The 19,927-nt window shown below is 41.2% G+C and overlaps 1 protein-coding gene across 3 annotated transcripts in view; it reads right to left on the reverse strand.

The window, feature by feature from the left end:
• The window catches only part of AMOTL1 (angiomotin like 1), a 135,647-nt gene that overhangs the window by 17,809 nt on the left and 97,911 nt on the right, over positions 1 to 19,927 (reverse strand). For all 3 annotated transcript variants that reach the window (XM_054015620.1, XM_054015622.1, XM_054015621.1), the window contains 2 exons: positions 14,751 to 14,896; positions 3,866 to 4,015 (listed from right to left, as the gene is read on the reverse strand). In XM_054015620.1, the coding sequence (XP_053871595.1) occupies positions 3,866 to 4,015; positions 14,751 to 14,896 (296 nt within the window). The remainder of the gene's footprint in view (positions 1 to 3,865; positions 4,016 to 14,750; positions 14,897 to 19,927) is intronic.

The raw sequence follows: 19,927 nt of genomic DNA on the forward strand, positions 1-19,927 counted from the left end.
GAGCTAGGTGTTCATCATAATCCCAGTTTTGGCCCTCCCTCAAATTAAAAAATAAACCAAACATTCATACCCGCCTCCCCGCTAACCTCGCAGGTCAGATGGGAGGCCAAGGCAATTTTTTGAAGTGAAAATCTGAAGGGAAAAGGTGTTCCAGAATTACAACACTTTAAACACGGTGTTAATGACAATTCCAACCCACTAAGTGTAGTAGCCTGCCCAGTATTTATGCATTTATCCCCCCACATCCCTGTGAAATACAGAAATATTTGCAGATTTTCCACCTTCCTGGTAAAAACTGAGGCACAGAGAGATTGAGCAACTTGTGAGGTCACACAGAGAGTCTGTGGCAAAACCAGAGATTGACCCTAGATCCCCTGAACCCAAGTCCAGTGCCTGATCCAGAAGCCCATTCTGATTACACCATAGACTGAGGTGGCTCTCTGATATTCAAACACTGAAAACAAGACATTTTTTTTTAATGTTACTTGACTGCAACTATCTTCTCTTTTGGGGCCGTGATCCGCCTCTCACACTGGTTTTACACTGTTATAACCCCATTTAAGTCAATGGAGTTACTCCTGATTTACCCCCATGTAGCTAAGAGCAGAATCAGGTCCTTTGCTTTTAAGTAACAACACCGTGTAGCAGTGTGTCCATTCGCCACAAGTCTTAGCAATAACAAGCCCTGATTACAGTAGGGTTCTGGCAGCAGCAGTGTTTCTCGACAGTGGGAAATGTGTGAACTTTCTAAGTTAAAACTACATGTCATGCCTCAGTTATGTTCCCTTTTACACCCTTCAGCTGTTTTTCTCAAATGGTGGCTTAATGCACTAGTATATCCATTCGCTGACCCTCAGCAGCCAGTAGTCACATGTTCTGATCTCAGTGCTGGCTGCCAGCTGGGAATTCTCTCTGCAATCTCTTCAATGCTTTTTCTTTGTCATGAACTAATCTACTCCTCAAAATAACATTACGATGTGTTTTGAGAAGGAGGTGATAAGTGAAGGCGAGAGGCAGTTACTTACCTAGATGAGTAACTGTGCTCAGACAGTTGAACTAAGCATAAAAGTACACGCTCAAACACATAGGTGCAGAGCTCCCAGAAAGAACCATGAGATCCCGGGGAACATTCATAGAACCGTGTCTCTGCATATCCATCCAATTTTGTTTTTAACCCACATATAAATAATTTACTGGAGTAGCAGAAGAAATGGTTCTTTGTAATCATGTAAATTATTCTGAATTTGTGCATGTATTTCCATACAACAAATCAACGTCCTGTTACACCAGAAAATGCTATTAAATGCTGTTTGAGAGTTTGGTTCTATAGGATCCGATTTGATAGTAACTTGCATTTTCAGTAAAAGTCCATCAGAAAAACTATGGGACAGACCTCAGCAGGTGTAAATCCCAAAGCTTTATAAATGATACGGTTGAATTGTGAAGTGTTTAAGAGTCTGCAATTGCCAAAGATAAGGCTGGAGAGTGTATGAATTCCTTACTTACATTGGCCCCAATTCAGGACCTTGACTCTGCTCTGTAGTGACACCAGGCAATAACCATATGATTACGGCTAAGGAATTTTAGTGCTTAGTCCGAAATTAGACTGATTTTTGAAGCACATTAGATTTTTTTTGCTTTCCTTCCCCACCCCACCCCACTCATTGTTTCACCACAGGGCGGAGTCAAGGTTGTTTGAGTACTCCAGTTCTGCATTTCCATACCATATTTTGATTATGGTAAGTTTAGCCTGAAATCTGAACTTCCTAGGTTTATAATGCTTGTTTGGGGGATAACTGCAACATTCCTGTAATGTGTTTTACTCTAAATGACTGATATGTGTACTCTCAAACCTAACTTCAGTTTAACATTGTTTTTGTCTAGGAATTTCCTTGGTTTTTTTTTTTTTAATTACAATTTTTATACATTAAACCCTACATAGGAAACAAAAGATAATGTTGCCTTGTGATATTTCTCATGACATGAAGATGTGTAATATCAACCTTAGAACATCTTATTTATTTATTTAATGTTAAGTCTTTTCTAGCCAGATTCACCAGTGTGCTCTGGCTGCTTTACACTTCCCTGGAGCAGCACAAATCAGCCAGAGCATACTAGCTAGTACAGATGGGTTTACAGCTGCTCTGCACTGCCACAGCTATGCAACATAGTGGAGTATATTCCCCACTTTTCCCCTACACCCTGTCCCCCATATTCTCCTGCATCTCTCCCCCTAGCTTCCCCATTCCCTCCATATTCTCCTTCACACACAGGCAACACACCCGTTTCCCACTCACTCCTTCAACCCCTACATTCCTCTGCATTCACCTGTACACACATACAGAGTTTTCCCTACCTACCCTCCCTGTTGAACAGATCTGGTGCAAAGGGTAGTTTTTGAAAGCAGATGATGAAAGCAGTTGAATCCCTACTTTCAGTGCAAAACTACACTCAACCTTAACTATGGAGCCGTAATTAGTGTCTCCCCAGCATCTGGAAAGAGCCAAGCACCATCAAGCAAAAGTGGTGGAGAAATAATAAATAATCCTCTATTTAAAATCAGCAATGAAAAGGGTTTTTCTAAGTGAAGGATTCATCTAAAATCCAGAAATTTCCACCAGGGTGACCTTTGAGATAGTTAAAAATGACTGTCCTGAGTAAAAAATGAAAAAAGTATGTGGTATGTGTCCAGTAATGAGTATTAAGCATCCAGATTTCTGCTTCAGTGCTGCATGGAAAACTCAGAGCTTTAAAACTCAACCAGGCACTCACACAGCTCTAATGCAGGAGCCCTGACAACACCCCATGGAGTCAAGGAACTCTTGAATCTCCCTAGAGGGACTGGTAAAAAAAAAAAAATCCTAAGAATATGACAATTCTCCAAAATGCTCCTGTATTTGTTTAGCTTGTCATTGAGCTGGTTTGCTTTTTGGTATATTTAGCAACCAACGGAGAGTCTTTGCAGGTTTTACACCAAGGCAAGCACATGTAGGGTCAGGACTATAGGAGTTTAGTGAGTGCTATATGAATAGTCACATAGCACAGGCCTGATCAGCAGTCTGTCATCATGTACTTTGCTATCTAACCTCAGCACCTGCCTTAAGGACTCTCAATAGGGACACAACAAAGGGCCCCTCTCTGAAAACAGTCTACCCCCAGATACTCAGATCTGTAAGTGAGATCACGTCAGCTGAACTCAGCTGCCACAATGCTGCATAGGGAGAGACGTGGTCCCTCTTAGAACTAGGACTCAGCCAGGCAGGGCTTTAAGGATCATCATGAATTGTGCCTAGAATCAAATAAAGAGGCAGGGCAGCCGTTGAAGCACTGGAGTAACATTTGGCTAATGCTACTAAGCAAGCTAGCTGTTCCACGCTGAATGAGCTGCAGCTTCCAAATGGCTTTCATGGGTAGCCTCACAGAGAGAGAGCACCGCAGCGTTAATCCAATGTGAAGCTCACAAAAAGGCTTAGCGAACTGTGGTCAACATCAGAGAAAAACTCTTGCAACCACTGCATCAAACCGATGGAAAAAGGCACTTATAGCTAACAAAGAACTGCAGAAACAATCAAGGGTTTGGAAGCACCCCCTAACTCAGCCTCACAAAACTGCACTCTCCCACTCACTGAGAGGGGGGAAGGAAATTATTTTGGATGGGCAAATAAAATACCATTTTTGTTTCTATTATCATCATTCTATTATCATCATGGTGGCGAAGGGTGAGAGGGCATGATTCTTCCTGTTCTCATTGCCAAGGCACATGCTGGAGGTAATGCCAGGGGCACAGGGCATGAAGCATTCCATCCTTGTTTACCCAGGCATAGGGATGCATGTGCTTGCGGCCCATGACCAATCAGCCTCTCACCTGCTGCATCCTCAGCGAATCCAGCTCCCGCTCCAGCCGCGTGCGCAATCGCCGTTCCATCTGCTCCCGTTTCTCACATGCTGCCTGGAGCTGGGTCAGAGCCTGCTGCAGCTTCTCCACTTTCTCGACATAGGCCTGCTTCTTACGCAGCTGGGGGCAGAGCGCAAGCGGAGGGCACAGTGTCATTAACAGAAGAGCAGAAGCCAAACAATTATGACATGAATGTTTATGTCTATGAATCAGGTTGTGATATGATCTCATAAATCACTGGCATGTGCATGTTGCATGTAAATGTGGCTTTCACTGAAGCTAAAACTTCACAGGGAGAAAATTCTGGGTACCAAAGGGCTCTTTAATCTAGTGGAGAAAGGCATGACGAGAACCAGTGGCTGGAAGCTGAAGCCAGACAAATGCAAATCAGAAATTAGCCACACATCTTAGCAGTGAGGTGATTAATCACCTGGATGAAGTACCAAGGGAAGTGGCGGATTCTCCATCTATTGATATTTTCAAAACAAGATCTACGCTTTAGCCAAACAAAAGTTATCAGGCTCAATAAGGGGATAACTTGGTGAAATGTAATTGACCTGTCATATACAGGAGTTCAGACTGGATGATCGAATGGTCCCTTTTAGCCTTCAACTCTATGACTCAAGAAATAAATCTTAACCCTGTATATCTGCATGATCCAGTCTCCGATGGTGGGATAGGCATCTGCAGACTCTTAGCTGAAGGTATACATCTGCTGGACCGTTTCCAGATGTTTTCTTGTCTACCAAGGGCTAGGTAATACAGATGTATATGGGTGACTGTTAGTATCAGTTAAAGCCATTCTTACTCCTAATGCATGCACTGAGTGATTTATAGGCCCACTGCTACATGAGGATTCTGCAACCTGGCATTTTATGGCTTGAGATTAATCCTGACTTGCTCAAGTAGCATACCCTAATAGGAGTTTGTGGGAGTGGACTGCAGACTTTTTCTGTGACCTTTTAGGCATGCAAGTGGATGCAGACTAGGGTTACCATACGTCCGGATTTTCCCGGAGATGTCCGGATTTTTGGTCCTCAAATACCTGTCCGGTGGGCAACTGCCAAAAAGCCGAACATGTCCGGGAAAATACTCCTAGCTTTGTTTTGCCGGCATCCCTGCCCCAGTCCCCTGCTTACCGTAGAGCGGCTCTGGCAGGCTGCGAGCTGCAGGCGGATTCCCCCGCGGCGGTGGCAGCGGTAGCTGCTGCTGCTCCCCCCAGATACCTCAGCTTTGTGTAGCTGAAGAGCTGAGCTGCCCAAGCGCTACCGGCTTCACAGTTTGCCGGGCAGTCCCCAGACCTCCAGCCCCTGCGCCCCCGGCCGGGCGCTTCCCCAGCGCAGCCGGAGCCCGGGAGGGGAAGCGCCCGGCTGGGGACACAGGGTCTGGAGGTCTGGGGGCTGCCCAGCAAACCGTGAAGCTGGTAGCGCTCGGGCAGCTGTTTCACGTGGCTGGGAGAAGGAGGGGGAAAGCGGGGCGCTCAGGGGAGGGGACAGAGACTTTGGGGAAGGGGTGGAGTTGGGGTGGGGGCGGGGCCAGGGCCCCGTGGAGTGTCCTCTTTTTTTAATGTTTAAATATGGTAACCCTAATGCAGACATTAGGTGCATCGCTATCTGAGCCATTATTCTTGCTGCCTCCCACTGTGCTACAGAAGTGGTCATTGCAGGACAACAAGGTAAAATGATATTAATCCATGGCAGGGATTAACATGCCTTAGAACCTTTGGGGAAGAGTTCAGATATGCCACAGACAGCCCACGGCACATGTTAGTGAGAAGGGCATCAAAGCCTTCTGTGAAAACTGATCCTAGGGAAGCAACTAGGACAAAAAATGGGCCTGATCCTGAGGTGTAGTGAAGTCAATTGGAGTTGCAATTGCTCAGCGCCTCTCAGGATCAGTCCCAGTGTAATCCAAAATGCAAATTGTTTCTATCAAGAGTGACTAAGATACAGTCCTCTTTCCCCTGAAACTAGAATGCTAACCCTAAACTTGCATGCATATCACTTTGACTGCTGCAGACAGATTCAAGACTTCACCCTGCAGGCTGCAATACCTCTCTCTGGTGAGATATCGTGTTCTTGTTCTTCCATCCCAACAACATAAACGTTTAATCCCCTTCAAAACATAACTGCTTTGTTGTACAGAAAAAAATCAATTAGCATAAAGCAAGGCTGCAAATCCAAACCAATTAAAAACATTCCTAGCCTGATTAAAAAGTTCACTAGGGCCAGGAGTTGGGGTTAGATAGTTGGCATTTTGTTAAATACAGACTTTACAGAGATCAGTGTGATTATTGCCACTTGATAGATATGAAACTGAGGCAGAGAGGTTAATATGACTTTAGTTACAATATGAGGTTAATATGACTATCCAAAGTCACAGCTAATTCCTAGCATCCGCAGGATTCCTGGCTTCTAGTCTAGATACACAGACACTCCCACTCTTCCTCATTTATTTGTGCTCATGTGGCTTTGGTTCTTTGCACAGTTTACAGTCCAAATAGGAGGTTGAAAGACTAATGTTTAACACAGTTATTGGTAGAGGAGTGCTCTATACAGAGACATGTCTGTATACATGTAAATAGGAAACAGTAGTTTTCCAGTTTCACAAATATTTTCAAGAGTTCAATATTTTTGCCCCTCTCAAATCAGGACAAAAAGTCAAAATCTTAAACTTTTGCAAACTGGAAAACCAATTTGTTTTCCATTTCAGGTCAACTGAATTGTTTCAGTATGATAATTTCAACATATTTCATTTTGATCTTGACCTTCTTGTCAGAACTTTTTTTTTTTTTTTGGTCTTATGAGCTTAAATTTCAAAGCAAAAAGTCCTTTCAAACTGGAATTAGTCATTTTGAAAATGTCAAAATGAAATGTTTCAACAATTCAAAACCTTTTTGGTTTTTTGAGTCAGGAAATTCCTTGAAACTGATCCGGGTTTGCGAACAGTGTTGGTTTTGATGAACTGGCATTTTTTGACAACAAAAAAAAAGATTAACCGGAAAATTTCTGACCAGCTCTAGTCAATAATTAGTTAATAGATAATGTGCTAATAGATGGCACTCCAGAATACACAGCTTTCTTCCTGAGTTTTGTAGGACCACTAACAGTTGTTATTATGGATTGCAAATGCTTTCCTGAATGTGGTCCTTTGCATGAAGCTCTTAGCAATTATAAGGTGGGGGCTCAGGTGTTTCATTCAGAATAGGTGGAATTCTTCCAGCACAATGCTAGATCAAGCTATGTGCCTTCCCACAGATTATACTGACAATGGATTCTTATGCCTCAAAATTGTCTTCTGTGACCATAAAATACTCAAGTCAAAAATCAGAATTAAATTGATGGAGGTTTTTTTACAATACAGGTGCAAAACAAAATTTATTCTAAGCAGTCTTTCCAGATCCAGTAACAATGGGCCAGATTCTCATCTCCATTACACTGCTGTAAACAGCAGTTATTTCACTGGATTTACATTGGTATGAACAAGATTAGAATCTGAACCAATGTCCAGAAGCAAGCAGAAGATTAGATTCCCAAGGGGTGTGTGACTCTGTGAGAGTGGTATTGTGGGGTTCCATGTTCATGATCTCTCAGTGGCTTACTGATCGGAGGTGCTCAGTTTACAAGCAAAAAGATGGTTTTACTAACTGCCAGCCTTGCAAACTGAGCCTGGGATCAGAGAGTCAAGTTGGATTCTTTCCCCCTCCCCTCATTCATCATCAGTAGCAATAAAGACACTCCATGCCAAATTATCTCTCATTCATAACTGAGAAACCCTGTTGTCTGCAAAGGAAGTGCACTGATTTAACCAAATGCAAAATTTCGCTTTGTAATTGGAATTTAGGCTCCAGTCCTGCAAACGCTTAAGCATTCGTGTAATTTTATTCACTACAGTAAAGGAATGCACTTAAGTGTTCACAGTATCAAGCCCTTAATTAACAATTTTGTTGATTATACACAAAAAATATGGCTCACTTGTCCATAAATAATAATGAATTATTATTATTATTATTATTGGGCAATTCTGACATTCTTACCCAGTCTGTAATTTCATAAGCACCAAATACACACAAATACCTTTAAAAATTAAAGTGAAAAATGTTTGCTAAACAGAACAGGAGAAATTTGGTGGGGAAATAATTGCTAGTCAGTTTAGAACTGAAGTGTGTGTGAAGAAGCAAGAGCGTAATAAGAATAATATGATTTTATGATCCAATAACTCATGACCTATTAGAGCAAGAAACATTTAATGGAACAATAGAAAAATTCATAGGATCAGTAAACTTTTCCAGGTGCTGGTCCTGGCCCTGTGATCGGAAAAAAAAGTTTCTCTCTTGGCTCAACCAGTATCTAGCCTTAGATTGATGTATTTTAAGGTCAGAAGAGACCATTATGATCATCTAGTCTGACCTCCTGCATAGCACAGGCCATAGGGTGTCACCCAGGAGTTTCTGCATGAAACCCTTAACTGTCTGAGCTCTAGCATAGCTTTTAGAAAGATATCCAGTCGTGACTTAAAGACTGCAAATAATGGAGAATTCACCACATCCCTAGGAAATTTGTTCCAATGATTAATTACTCTCACGATTAAAAAATTGCATCGATTTCTATACTGAATTTGTCTAGCTTTAGCTTCCAACGATTGGATCTCATTATGCCCTTTTCTGCTAAATTAAAGAGCCCTTTCCTATCAGAAATCATTCCACCAATGTACATAGATGTAGACTGGGATCAAGTCACTAGAGTCCCGCGTGGATACAAAATTCGTATCCGCATCCAATCCACGATCCTCAAACATGTATATGTAGATATCTGCGGATGTAAAGCAGATATCTGCACATTTGCAGGGCTCTACATGTCACCTCTTAACATTCTCTTGAATAAACTAAATAGATTGAGCTCTTTAGTCTCTCACTATAGGGTATGTTTTCTAGACCTCAAATAATTTTTGTAGCTCTTTTCTGAACCCCTTCCAATTTTTCAACATCTTTTGTGAAGTGCGGACACTAGACTGGACACTATTCCAGTAATGTTCTCACTAATGCCATATACAGAGGTAATACTACCTTCATATTTTAAAATAAAATCTTTCTATTAACAGGCATTCCATATAATGTAGATTTACACAGTAGGTTTTTTGCATTTTTTAAACATTTCCTTAATAGTTTTGAGTTATGCTTGCCCCGGTTTACTACAAAAAGCTTTTTAACTTAACTATGATGGTTTGGCAATACAAGAAATCCATTGAGATTTACGAAGATCTGCAGGTGGTAAAACCTAATAAAAGTATAGATTTTACCTATTTTTTTTCTTTCATTCCATATATTCCAAATTACATTAAAAACTCCTTGTTTAAGAATGTGATCCAAAACTTCAGAAATGGTTATCTCAACATGTCTTGTGTCAGGCAACCAAAAAGTGAGACACAAAATCAGTGCGCTCTTTTGAAAATGTCATTTAATTTTGTGACTAGAAACAGACAAAAGGTGGGAGAATGGAAGTATTTAATAGCTCATCGTAAAATTGGGTGGTGGAGCAACAGAAAGACTCAGTGATTTGCCCACAGGAAGTCTACTGCCTTCAATGACCATCCCTTCTCAATTTGTTTTGCTACCGAGACTGTTCCTTTATTTGTTCATTTTGTAACTAAAACGTTAATGGCAGAACTCCCATTGATTTCAAGGGGAACAGTACTGAGAATATAATTTACATATTCCATGTTACGTTAATATTGTGAGTTCAAAAATAGATGGCTTAGTAGTCTAAAATAAAGTAATAATAATACTTAGCAGTTGCACATAGCACTTTACATCGTCAAGAGTATGTACAATGCTGATTAATGAAATCATTAGGTTCGAAATACCTAGATTCTTTGGCACCAGTGTTTCAAATTGAATTGCATGCACTTTGCTGCTTCTGAATCTTACAGATGAGACCTCAGAAAGTACTTAGAAGGCCCTTATCACAGCAGTATCTGAGCATGTCACAATCTGTAGTGTATTCACCCTCACAACACACCTACAAGATCTTTATCAAGCACTCTTAGAACCACAATACCCACCTGGGGAAGTGAGGAAACAGACTGACAGAGTGAGATGGGTACCCAGAAGTCACCTACTACAGGATAGGCCCAACAAGGAAAATAACAGAACACCATTGGCCATCACGTACAGCCTGCAGCTAAAACCTCTCCAGCACATCATCAATGATCTACAACATATGCTGAAAAATGATCCCTCACTCTCAGAGACCTTGGGAGAATGGCCAGTCCTCACTTACAGACAGCCCCCCAACCTGAAGCAAATACTCACCACACCACAGAAACACTAACCCAGGAACCAATCCCTGTAACAAACCCTGTTGCCTTCTCTGTCCCCATATCTACTCTAGCGATATCATCAGAGGACCCAGTCACATCAGTCACACCATCAGGGGCTCATTCACCTGCATATCTACTAATGTGATATATGCCATCATGTGCCATCATGTGCCAGCAATGCCCCTCTGCCATGTACATTGGCCAAACCAGACAGTCCCTACGTAAAAGAATAAATGGACACAAATCAGACATCAGGAATGGTAACATACAAAAGCCAGTAGGAGAACACTTCAATTTCCCTGGACATTCAATGACAGATTTAAAAGTAGCCATCCTTCAACAAAAAGGAGCTACAATTCATTTGCAAACTTAATACCATTAATTTGGGCTTGACTAGGGACTGGGAGTGGCTAGCTCACTACAAAAGCAATTTTCCCTCTCTTGGTATTGACACCTCCTCATCAATTATTGGGAGTGGACCAAATCCACGCTGATTGAATTGGCCTTGTCATCACTGGTTCTCCACTTGTAAGGTAACTCCCTTCTCTTCATGTGCCAGTATATTTATGTCTGTATCTGTAATTTTCACTCCATGCATCTGAAGAAGTAGTTTTTTACCCACGAAAGGTTATGCCCAATAAATCTGTTAGTCTTTAAGGTGCCACCTGACTCCTTGTTGTTTTTGTGGATACAGACTAACATGGCTACCCCTCTGATACTTTGAAAATATGGGCCAGACAGCCTAACTGACTTGCCTAAAGTCACACAGGAACTCTGTGGCAGAGCAGTGAATTGTGTCTGGATCTCCCAAGTCCTAGCTTGTGCCCAAACCACTGGACAACCCTTCCTCTCACCAAGGTCTGATCTGCTGTGTATAGACATTCAAAATCCCATTAGTCTTTTTAGCCTTATTCAGAATTTCCCTCTTTCCACTGTTCATAGCTAAGACCAGAAAGGCCAATTATGATAATCTAGTCTGATCTCCTGCATAACACAGGCCATAAAATTGCACCAAGTGATTCCTGCATCAAGCTCAAAAATTCTCATTGAGCTATAGCAGATCTTTTAGAAAGACATCCAATCTTGATTTAAACACTTCAAATGATGGAGAAGCGAGAACCCCCGAAGGTAAACTGCTCCAATGGTTAATTACCTTCGCTGTTAAAAATGTGAGCCTTAATTCTAGTCTAAATTGGTCTAGTTTCATCTTCAGCTACTGGATCCTGTTATGCTTTTGTCTGTCTGCTAGATTGACGAGTCCTCTGTTATCAGAATTGTTCTCCCTGTGTAAATACAGCTACATTGTGATGTAAGTATTCTGACACTGTGGTCGAATCGCTTCTTAAACAATGCTTGGGTAATCAAAATAGATTGATCTTCTTTGGTCTCATTGTAAGGCAGGTTTTCCAGACCTCATATCATTCTTGTAGCTCTTTTCAGAACCCTGCAAACTTTATCAGCAATGTTTTTATGTTCTCATCCAAATCATTGACAAAGTTATTGAATAGCACTGGACCAAGAACAGATCCACTAGACACATCTTCATTGGATGACTAATCCCCATGTACAATGATTTTTTGTGATCCATCAGTTAACCACTTTTTAATCCATTTAATAAGGGCTACATTGATTTTGTATGCTAATTTTTTAATCAGAATGTTGTGCAATACTAAGTCAAATGTCTTACACAAGTCTGAATATATTATTTTAAACTCAACCAATCTCGAAATCTCATCAAATAATATGTTTGTTTGACAATCTGTTTTCCATAAAACTATACTGATTTGCATTAATTATGCAATCATTCTTTAATTCTTTACTGACTACACCCAATCAGTCTTTCCAAGATTTGCCCATGACTGATGTCAAGCTAATCAGCCTATACTTACAAATATTAATTCTGTATAAATGTTGGGACATTAGTTTTTTTCAGTCCTTTGGAACTTCACCAGTATTCAAAGATCTATTAAATGCCAGAGTGTCTCAGCCATTTCTTTTAATACTCCTGAATGCAAGTTATCTGGTTCTGTTGTACTGAGTTCTAGGAACTGATTAACTGGCTGACTGCCACCCTTCATTCCAGAGATGACTGTATTTCTGTGGTACAGTGCGCGCGCGCGGGTGTGTGTTTATATACACATATAAGATATTTTCTCATGAATTACACAAGTCCTAAATTAGTAAATAGGGTATTCTAAAGAGAAAGAAGCCTAAATAGGAAGAAAGCAAAGAAGGAAGAAGTAGGACCGCTGAAGACTATAGCCGGAGAGGAGATTAAAGATAATCTAGGCATGGCGCAATATCTCAACGAATATTTTGCATTGGTGTTTAATGAGGCCAATGAAGGTATTAGGGATACTAGCACCGTGACACAGGGGCAAACAGAATGGGGGATTACCATTTCCAAGGTAGAAACAAAACTCGAACGCCTTAATGGGGCTAAGTCGGGAGGACCGGACGATCTTCATCCGAGAATATTGAAGGAATTGGCGCAGGAAATAGCAGGCCCATTAGCGATAATATTTAATGAATCAGTAAACTCGGGGGTGGTTCCCTTAGACTGGAGAATAGCTAATGTGGTTCCTATTTTCAAGAAAGGGAAAAAAAGTGATCCGGGTAACTACAGGCCTGTTAATTTAACATCTGTAGTGTGCAAGGTGCTGGAGAAAATTCTGAAAGAGAAAGTAGTTGAGGACCTCGAAGTTAATGGCAAGTGCGATAAATTACAACATGGTTTTACAAAGGGCAGATCGTGCCAAACGAATCTGATCTCCTTCTTCGAGAAAGTAACAGACTTATTAGATAAGGGAAATGCGGTGGACCTAATATACCTGGATTTCAGTAAAGCGTTCGATACTGTACCCCATGAGGAATTATTGGTTAAACTGGAAAAGATGGGGATCCATATGAAAATTCAGAGGTGGATAAGGAATTGGTTAACGGGGAGAATGCAGTGGGTGGTACTGAAGGGTGAACTGTCAAGTTGGAGGGAGGTTACCAGTGGAGTTCCTCAGGGTTCGGTTTTGGGACCCATTTTATTTAATCTATTTATAACTGACCTCGGAACCGATTGCAGGAGTGGACTGATAAAGTTTGCGGATGATATGAAGGTGGGAGGCGTTGCCAATTCGGAGGAGGATAGGGATATTCTGCAGGGAGACTTGAATGAGCTTGTGAATTGGAGTATCAGAAATAGGATGAAATTTAATAGTGAAAAGTGTAAGGTGATGCATTTAGGGATGACTAACAACAATTTTAGTTACAAGCTGGGGACGCATTGGTTAGAAGTAACGGAAGAGGAGAAGGACCTAGGGGTTCTTGTAGACCGGAGGATGACTATGAGTCGACAATGTGACGTGGCGGTGAAAAAAGCCAATGCGGTCTTGGGATGCATTAGGCGAGGTATATCTAGTAGGGAAAAGGAGGTGCTGCTTCCGTTGTATAAGGTGCTGGTGAGACCTCATTTGGAGTACTGTGTGCAGTTCTGGTCTCCCATGTTTAAAAAAGATGAACTCAAATTGGAACGGGTGCAGAGAAGGGCCACTAAGATGATCAGAGGAATGGAAAACCTGTTGTATGAAAGGAGACTGGAGGAGCTCGGGTTGTTTAGTCTGACAAAACGAAGGCTGAGGGGGGATATGATTGCTCTCTTTAAATATATCAGAGGGATAAATACAAGGGAGGGAGAGGAATTATTCCAGCTTAGTACTAATGTGGACACGAGAACGAATGGATATAAACTGGCCGTGGGGAAGTTTAGGCTTGAAATTAGACGAAGGTTTCTGACCGTCAGAGGGGTGAAATATTGGAACGGCCTTCCGAGGGAAACGGTGGGGGCGAGGGACCTGTCTGGTTTTAAGATTAAGTTGGACAAGTTTATGGAGAGAATGGTTTAATGGTAAAACATATTAGCTGAGGAATACCGAGCAATGGTAGGTAAATAGTACAATGGCTAACAAGGGTCAGGCTGGAGACTCTTGCCTACATGCTCGGGGTCTTACTGATCGCCATATTTGGGGTCGGGAAGGAATTTTCCTCCAGGGTAGATTGGCTGAGGCCCTGGAGGTTTTTCGCCTTCCTCCGCCGCATGGGGCAGGGATCTCTAGCAGGAGGGTTCTCTGCCAATTGAAGTCACTAAAACACAGGATTTGGGGACTTCATTAGCAGAGTCAAGGAAAGGGTAGGGACGGTTTTGTGGCCTGCAGCATGCAGGGGGTCAGACCAGATGATCATAATGGTCCCTTCTGACCTTAAAGTCTATGAGTCTATGTCCTAACATTATGTTAGCCATCAGCTGGTGAAATTCGATCAAGCTTTTGGTTATACAGAAATCATCTGTGATTGTGATTTCCTTTCATATACTGCCTGGCTCAGTGTTTTATAATTGTTTTCTGTTTCGAAGGGTCTGGGGAAGAGGGGGGCTGCCACCCTTGTGTTGGAAAGGATTTAGGAGCTGGACTGAATTACAGCTGTAAAGTGAATACTAAATACAAGCAATCATTTGCAGCAAAACAGAGGAATGATGCCCTCAACTCACCTCCTCTTCCAGTTTGATGACCTTGGCTTGAGCATTGTTTAGTGCCTGGTCCAGGATTTCGATGTGTCTTCGCTGATCCTCACTGGCAGACCGCACAGCTGCCAATTCCATTTCCAGCTTCTCCCTCTCCTTCAAGTGCTCTTTGTCTGGAAGAGAGACAAGAACAAGAGCAGCTCTATCAGAACAGTGCATAGACTCTGGGCCCAGTGCCAGAGGTAAGTTGGCACCATGTTAAAAAAACAAAAACTATGCAAAGCAACAGAGGGTTGGGCTACTCCAGAACAGTGCCTGAGATTCAGCTGTGCAGTGGTGTGATGGGCAGAGTCTCTCATATGCCAGAACTCACTAGCTCACAGCCTGGCTTTACGTTACTGCTGATGTTAGAGGTAAATGACTGATCAGGTCCCTTTGAAATCATTGAATGGAAGATGCTACATACAGAAAGTGCAAAGGTGTCATATAGTAAATGCAAATTATACTGTATTCAATCCATGGCAAAACAAATGAGTGGACAGCTGAAGAGCCCCAGAGAGGGCACCTGACAATCCCTAAATGTATCTGTTTTGATTGGTGTCCCACTGCAGTTTCACAAAATGAAAGGGCAAAGGTGACCAAATTAAACAGGGGCGAGGCTTCCTTTTTTCAAAAACTAGCCAAAAGAACAGAATCACTTCTCACTATATTGCCAGCACAAAGCTGCTTCTCTGCCTCTGCCAAGGGACAATAAGCAAAGACCTTTTACTTTCTAGTAAATAATCCAAACCTGCCCAAACACGAGGTCAGGATGCACCAGCAGAAAGGATCTCAATGTTTCATTAACCAGACAGGGGAGCTGATCAAAGTGCCTCACTGACCTGAGCTCAGAATCCTCACCTTCTAATGAACCCTACTGAAATTGTGATTTTATTATTTAAAGGGAAAGGAAGGTAACCTCCAGTAACGGGCATTCTCTTGATCTATAGCCCCTGCATAGCCATAGGACCCACAATAGGGATTTGTAGAAGCAGTTCCAGGAAAGAGAATTTAATCTTTAGTCCCACTTGGGCTCTAGTTGATCATCTAGTCCAGCATGACCTATGTGCCCTTCAGCCCTGCTGTGACTGCCAGTGAACTGGCTCTTCTCCTACTAGGTGAATGAGTGATCCCTTCCTTCACAACAAACGTACCAGAAACCACCCGCAGGCAGCCCCGATGGCAGAGCAAACAAAGCAGTGTCAGACCTCTGGCATGGGTGTGACCCTGTCTATTGACAGATCTAATTTCACCATTAGAACCAGCCGAAAAGTAGAGACATTTTCTGCCAAAATTTCATCCTCCCTTTTTTTTTTTTTTTTACAAAATTTCAAATATTCAAAATTAAAAATGACTTAAAAAAAATAAAATTTCACAACCAGCTGTGCTCACGATCTTTCCTTTAACAAGAAGGCAACAAGATCTAAGCAACAATTCACAGGCCTAAGTAGCATCTTTGTTGGCTAGCTGCCTATTGAGAGCATAATGTCAATTCATTACAGCCCAGACTCAGCTAAGAAACCCTTCCTGTGAATGTAAGTGGAGCTACCCGCGCATAAAGTTGGCCGCTGGATCGTCTCTTACCTGAGGGGGGACAGTTAATTTTTAAAGCTGTGTGGAAAACAGAAGTTCTGTTCCACAAAGAATTTCAAAATCTGGCTTCATTCTGAATCTGAATTAAAATCAATAATTTTGAAATTCTCTGCCAAGGAAAATATGGAAAAAGTTCATTTCAGATCAATTGAAGCATTTTGTTCAGTTTGATTTTGAACCTTTTTCTTTTGTATTATAACATGATATCACACAATGCAAAATTAAAAAACTCAAACAGGCATGTTTAAAAAAAGTCAAAACGTTTTGTTCTGAAAATATCAAAATAGTCTGGTAACTACAGTTAATCATTAGACTATCAGACAACACGTGACAGGGCTCTAGGGCTTCAAATGCCAAAACCTTTTAATATATAGTAGGGCTGTTGATTAATCGCCGTTAACTCATGCGATTAACTCAAAAAATTAACTGCAATTAAAAAGATTAATCGCGATTAATCGCACTGTTAAAAGATTGGAATACCAATTGAAATGTATTAAATATTTTTGGATTTTTTCTACATTTTCAAATATATTGATTTCTATTACAAGACAGAATACAAAGTGTACAGTGCTTATTTTATGTTATTTTTTATTACAAATATTTGCACTTTAAAAATGATAAACAAAAGAAATAGTATTTTTCAGTTCACCCCATACAAGTACTGTAGTGCAATCTCTTTATCATGAAAGTGCAACTTACAAATGTAGATTTTTTTGTTACATGACTGAACTCAAAAACAAAACAATGTAAAACTTCAGAGCTTATAAGTCCACTCAGTACTACTTCTTGTTCAGCCAATCGCTAAGACATACAAGTTTGTTAACATTTATGAGAGATACTGCTGCCTGCTTCTTATTTACAATGTCACCTGAAAGTGAGAACAGTTGTTCGCATAGAACTTTTGTAGCTGATGTTGCAAGGTATTTACGTGCCAGATATGCTAAACATTCGTATGCCCCCTCATGCTTCAGCCACCATTCCGGAGGAAATGCTTCCATGCTGATGACGTTCGTTAAAAAAATAGTGCGTTAATTAAATTTGTGACTGAACTCCTTGGGGGAGAATTGTATGTCCCCTGCTCTGTACCCACATTCTGCCATATATTTCATGTTATAGCAGTCTCAGATGATGACCCAGCACATGTTGTTTGATTTACAAACACTGTCACGGCAGATTTGACGAAACGCAAAGAAGGTACCAATGTGAGATTTCTAAAAATAGCTACAGCACTCGACCCAATATATTGTGTTCACCTATGCATCTGATAATTATGTTCTTTAGTATAGTTTCAACCAATTTACCTGGTAGTAACTTCTGGCTTACTGGCCTGTAATTGCCAGGATCACCTCTAGAGGCTCTTTTAAAAATTAGCATTATATTAGCTATCCTCCAGTCATCTGGTACAGAGGTTGATAAAACTGATAGGTTACATACCAATTAATAGTTCTGCAGTTTCATATCTGAGTTTATTCAGAACTCTTGGGTGAATACCATCTAATCCTGGTGATTTATTACTGCTGAATTTATCAATTTGTTTCAAAACCTCCTCTACTGACATCTCAATTTGAGATAATTCCTCATATTTATCACCTAAAAAGAATGGCTCAAGTGTGGGAATCTCCCTCACATCCTCTGCAGTAAACACCGATGCAGAGAATTCATTTAGTTTCTTCACAACTGCCTTGTCTTCCTTGAGTGCTAATGTTAATTTTTATGTCTTTTGCTAGCTGCTCTTCAAATTCTTTTTTGGTCTGCCTAAGTATACTTTTACACTTGACTTGCCAATGTTTATGTTCCTTCCTATTTTCCTCACTAGGATTTGACTTCCAAATTTTAAAGGATGCTTTTTTGCCTCTAACTGCCTCTTTTATTCTGCTATTTAGCCATGGTGCATTTTTTTGGTCATCTTACTGTTTTTTTATTAGGGGTATACATATAGTTTGAACCTCTATTATGGTGTTTTTAAAAAGTTTCCATGAAGCTTGGAGGCATTTCACTCTTGCGACTGTTCCTTCTAATATTCATTTAACTTGCTTCCTCATTGTTGCATAGATTCCCTTTTTGGAGTTAAATGCTACTGGGGTGTTCTTCTTTGGTATTTTCCTCTCTACAAGGATGATAAATTGAATTTCATTATGGTAGCTATTACAAAGCAATTCAGCTATATTCACTTAAAAAAAAAAATTAATGGAGATATCCTATCTCCTAGAACTGGAAGGGACCTTGAAAGGTCATCAAGTCCAGCCCCCTGCCTTCACTAGCAGGACCAAGTACTGATTTTGCCCTAGATTCCTAAGTAGCCCCCTCAAGGATTGAACTCACAACCCTGGGTTTAGCAGGCCAATGCTCAAACCACTATCCCTCCCCCCAACCAGATCCTGTGCTCCACTTAGGCCTAATCAAGAATTGCCTCTCCCCTTGTGGGTTCTAGGACTAGCTGCTCCAAGAACTAGTCATTAATAGTGACTAGAAATTTGATCTCTGCTTCTCATCCTGAGGTGACATGTACCTAGTCACTATGGGGAGTAAATATCTCTCATTATTACTGGGTTTTCTGTTTTCGTAGCCTCTCTAATCTCCCTGACCATTTCCTAATCCCCATCCAGGTCGGGTGGTCGTTAGTATATTTCTGCTTCTACACTCTTGTTGTTCAAGCATGGAATTTCTATCTGTAGAGATTCTGTGACACAGTTTGATTCATTTAAGATTTTTACTGTATTTGATTCTATGCTTTCTTTCAGAGATAGTGCCACTCCCCCACCAGCACAACCTATTCTGTCATTCCTATATATTTTGTACCCTGGTACATTGATTATCATTGTTCCACCAAGTTTCTGTGAAGCCGAAATATGAATGCTATTTAGGCCCCTTGGCATTAAACTGTCATGTGCTAGGAGTTAGTTGGATCAACTCTGGCTTTAAAAGCAATACTGTACATTGGCAACACATATAAAAACAAGTCTTGGACCTACTCTACCATCTTGCACCTGAAGAACTCAAAACATCTTACCCACATTGATTCATTAAGCCGTACTTCACCCCTATCAGGCAGGGAAGGGATATGCAATATACAAGAGTGATCATCCATTACTAGGCTGGAAAGCACAAGTAATTTAACAGCTCACAAGGATGTTGCACAGCAGATTAGGCCGTCATTTGCTTGAAAAATGGTGGCTGCACCTTCTATATGTATAAGCACTTTCTTTATTTGGTTAGTTCTGGGTAAAAAAGGACTACTTTTAATTCTTGTTAAGTGTACCTGAAATATCAAAATTATGTTTTAATGAGCTACAACACATGTATCTTCCATCAAAGAAATTGCTTCTGCACCTGCCTGTTTACCATGCACTTAATAAACTAATGAATATTTCTGTTATTCTAATGCAGGGGTGGGCAAACTTTTTGGCCTGAGGGCCACATCTAGGTATGGGAATTGTATGGCGGGCCATGAATGCTCATGAAATTGGGGTTGGGATGTGGGAGGGGGTGAGGGCTCTGGCTGGGGTTGCGGGCTCCGGGATGGGGCCAGAAATTAGGAGTTCAGGGTGCAGGAGGGGGCTCTGGCGTGGGGC

This window comes from Malaclemys terrapin, chromosome 1, assembly GCF_027887155.1.
Source record: "Malaclemys terrapin pileata isolate rMalTer1 chromosome 1, rMalTer1.hap1, whole genome shotgun sequence".
In the NCBI taxonomy this organism is placed as follows: domain Eukaryota; kingdom Metazoa; phylum Chordata; order Testudines; family Emydidae; genus Malaclemys; species Malaclemys terrapin.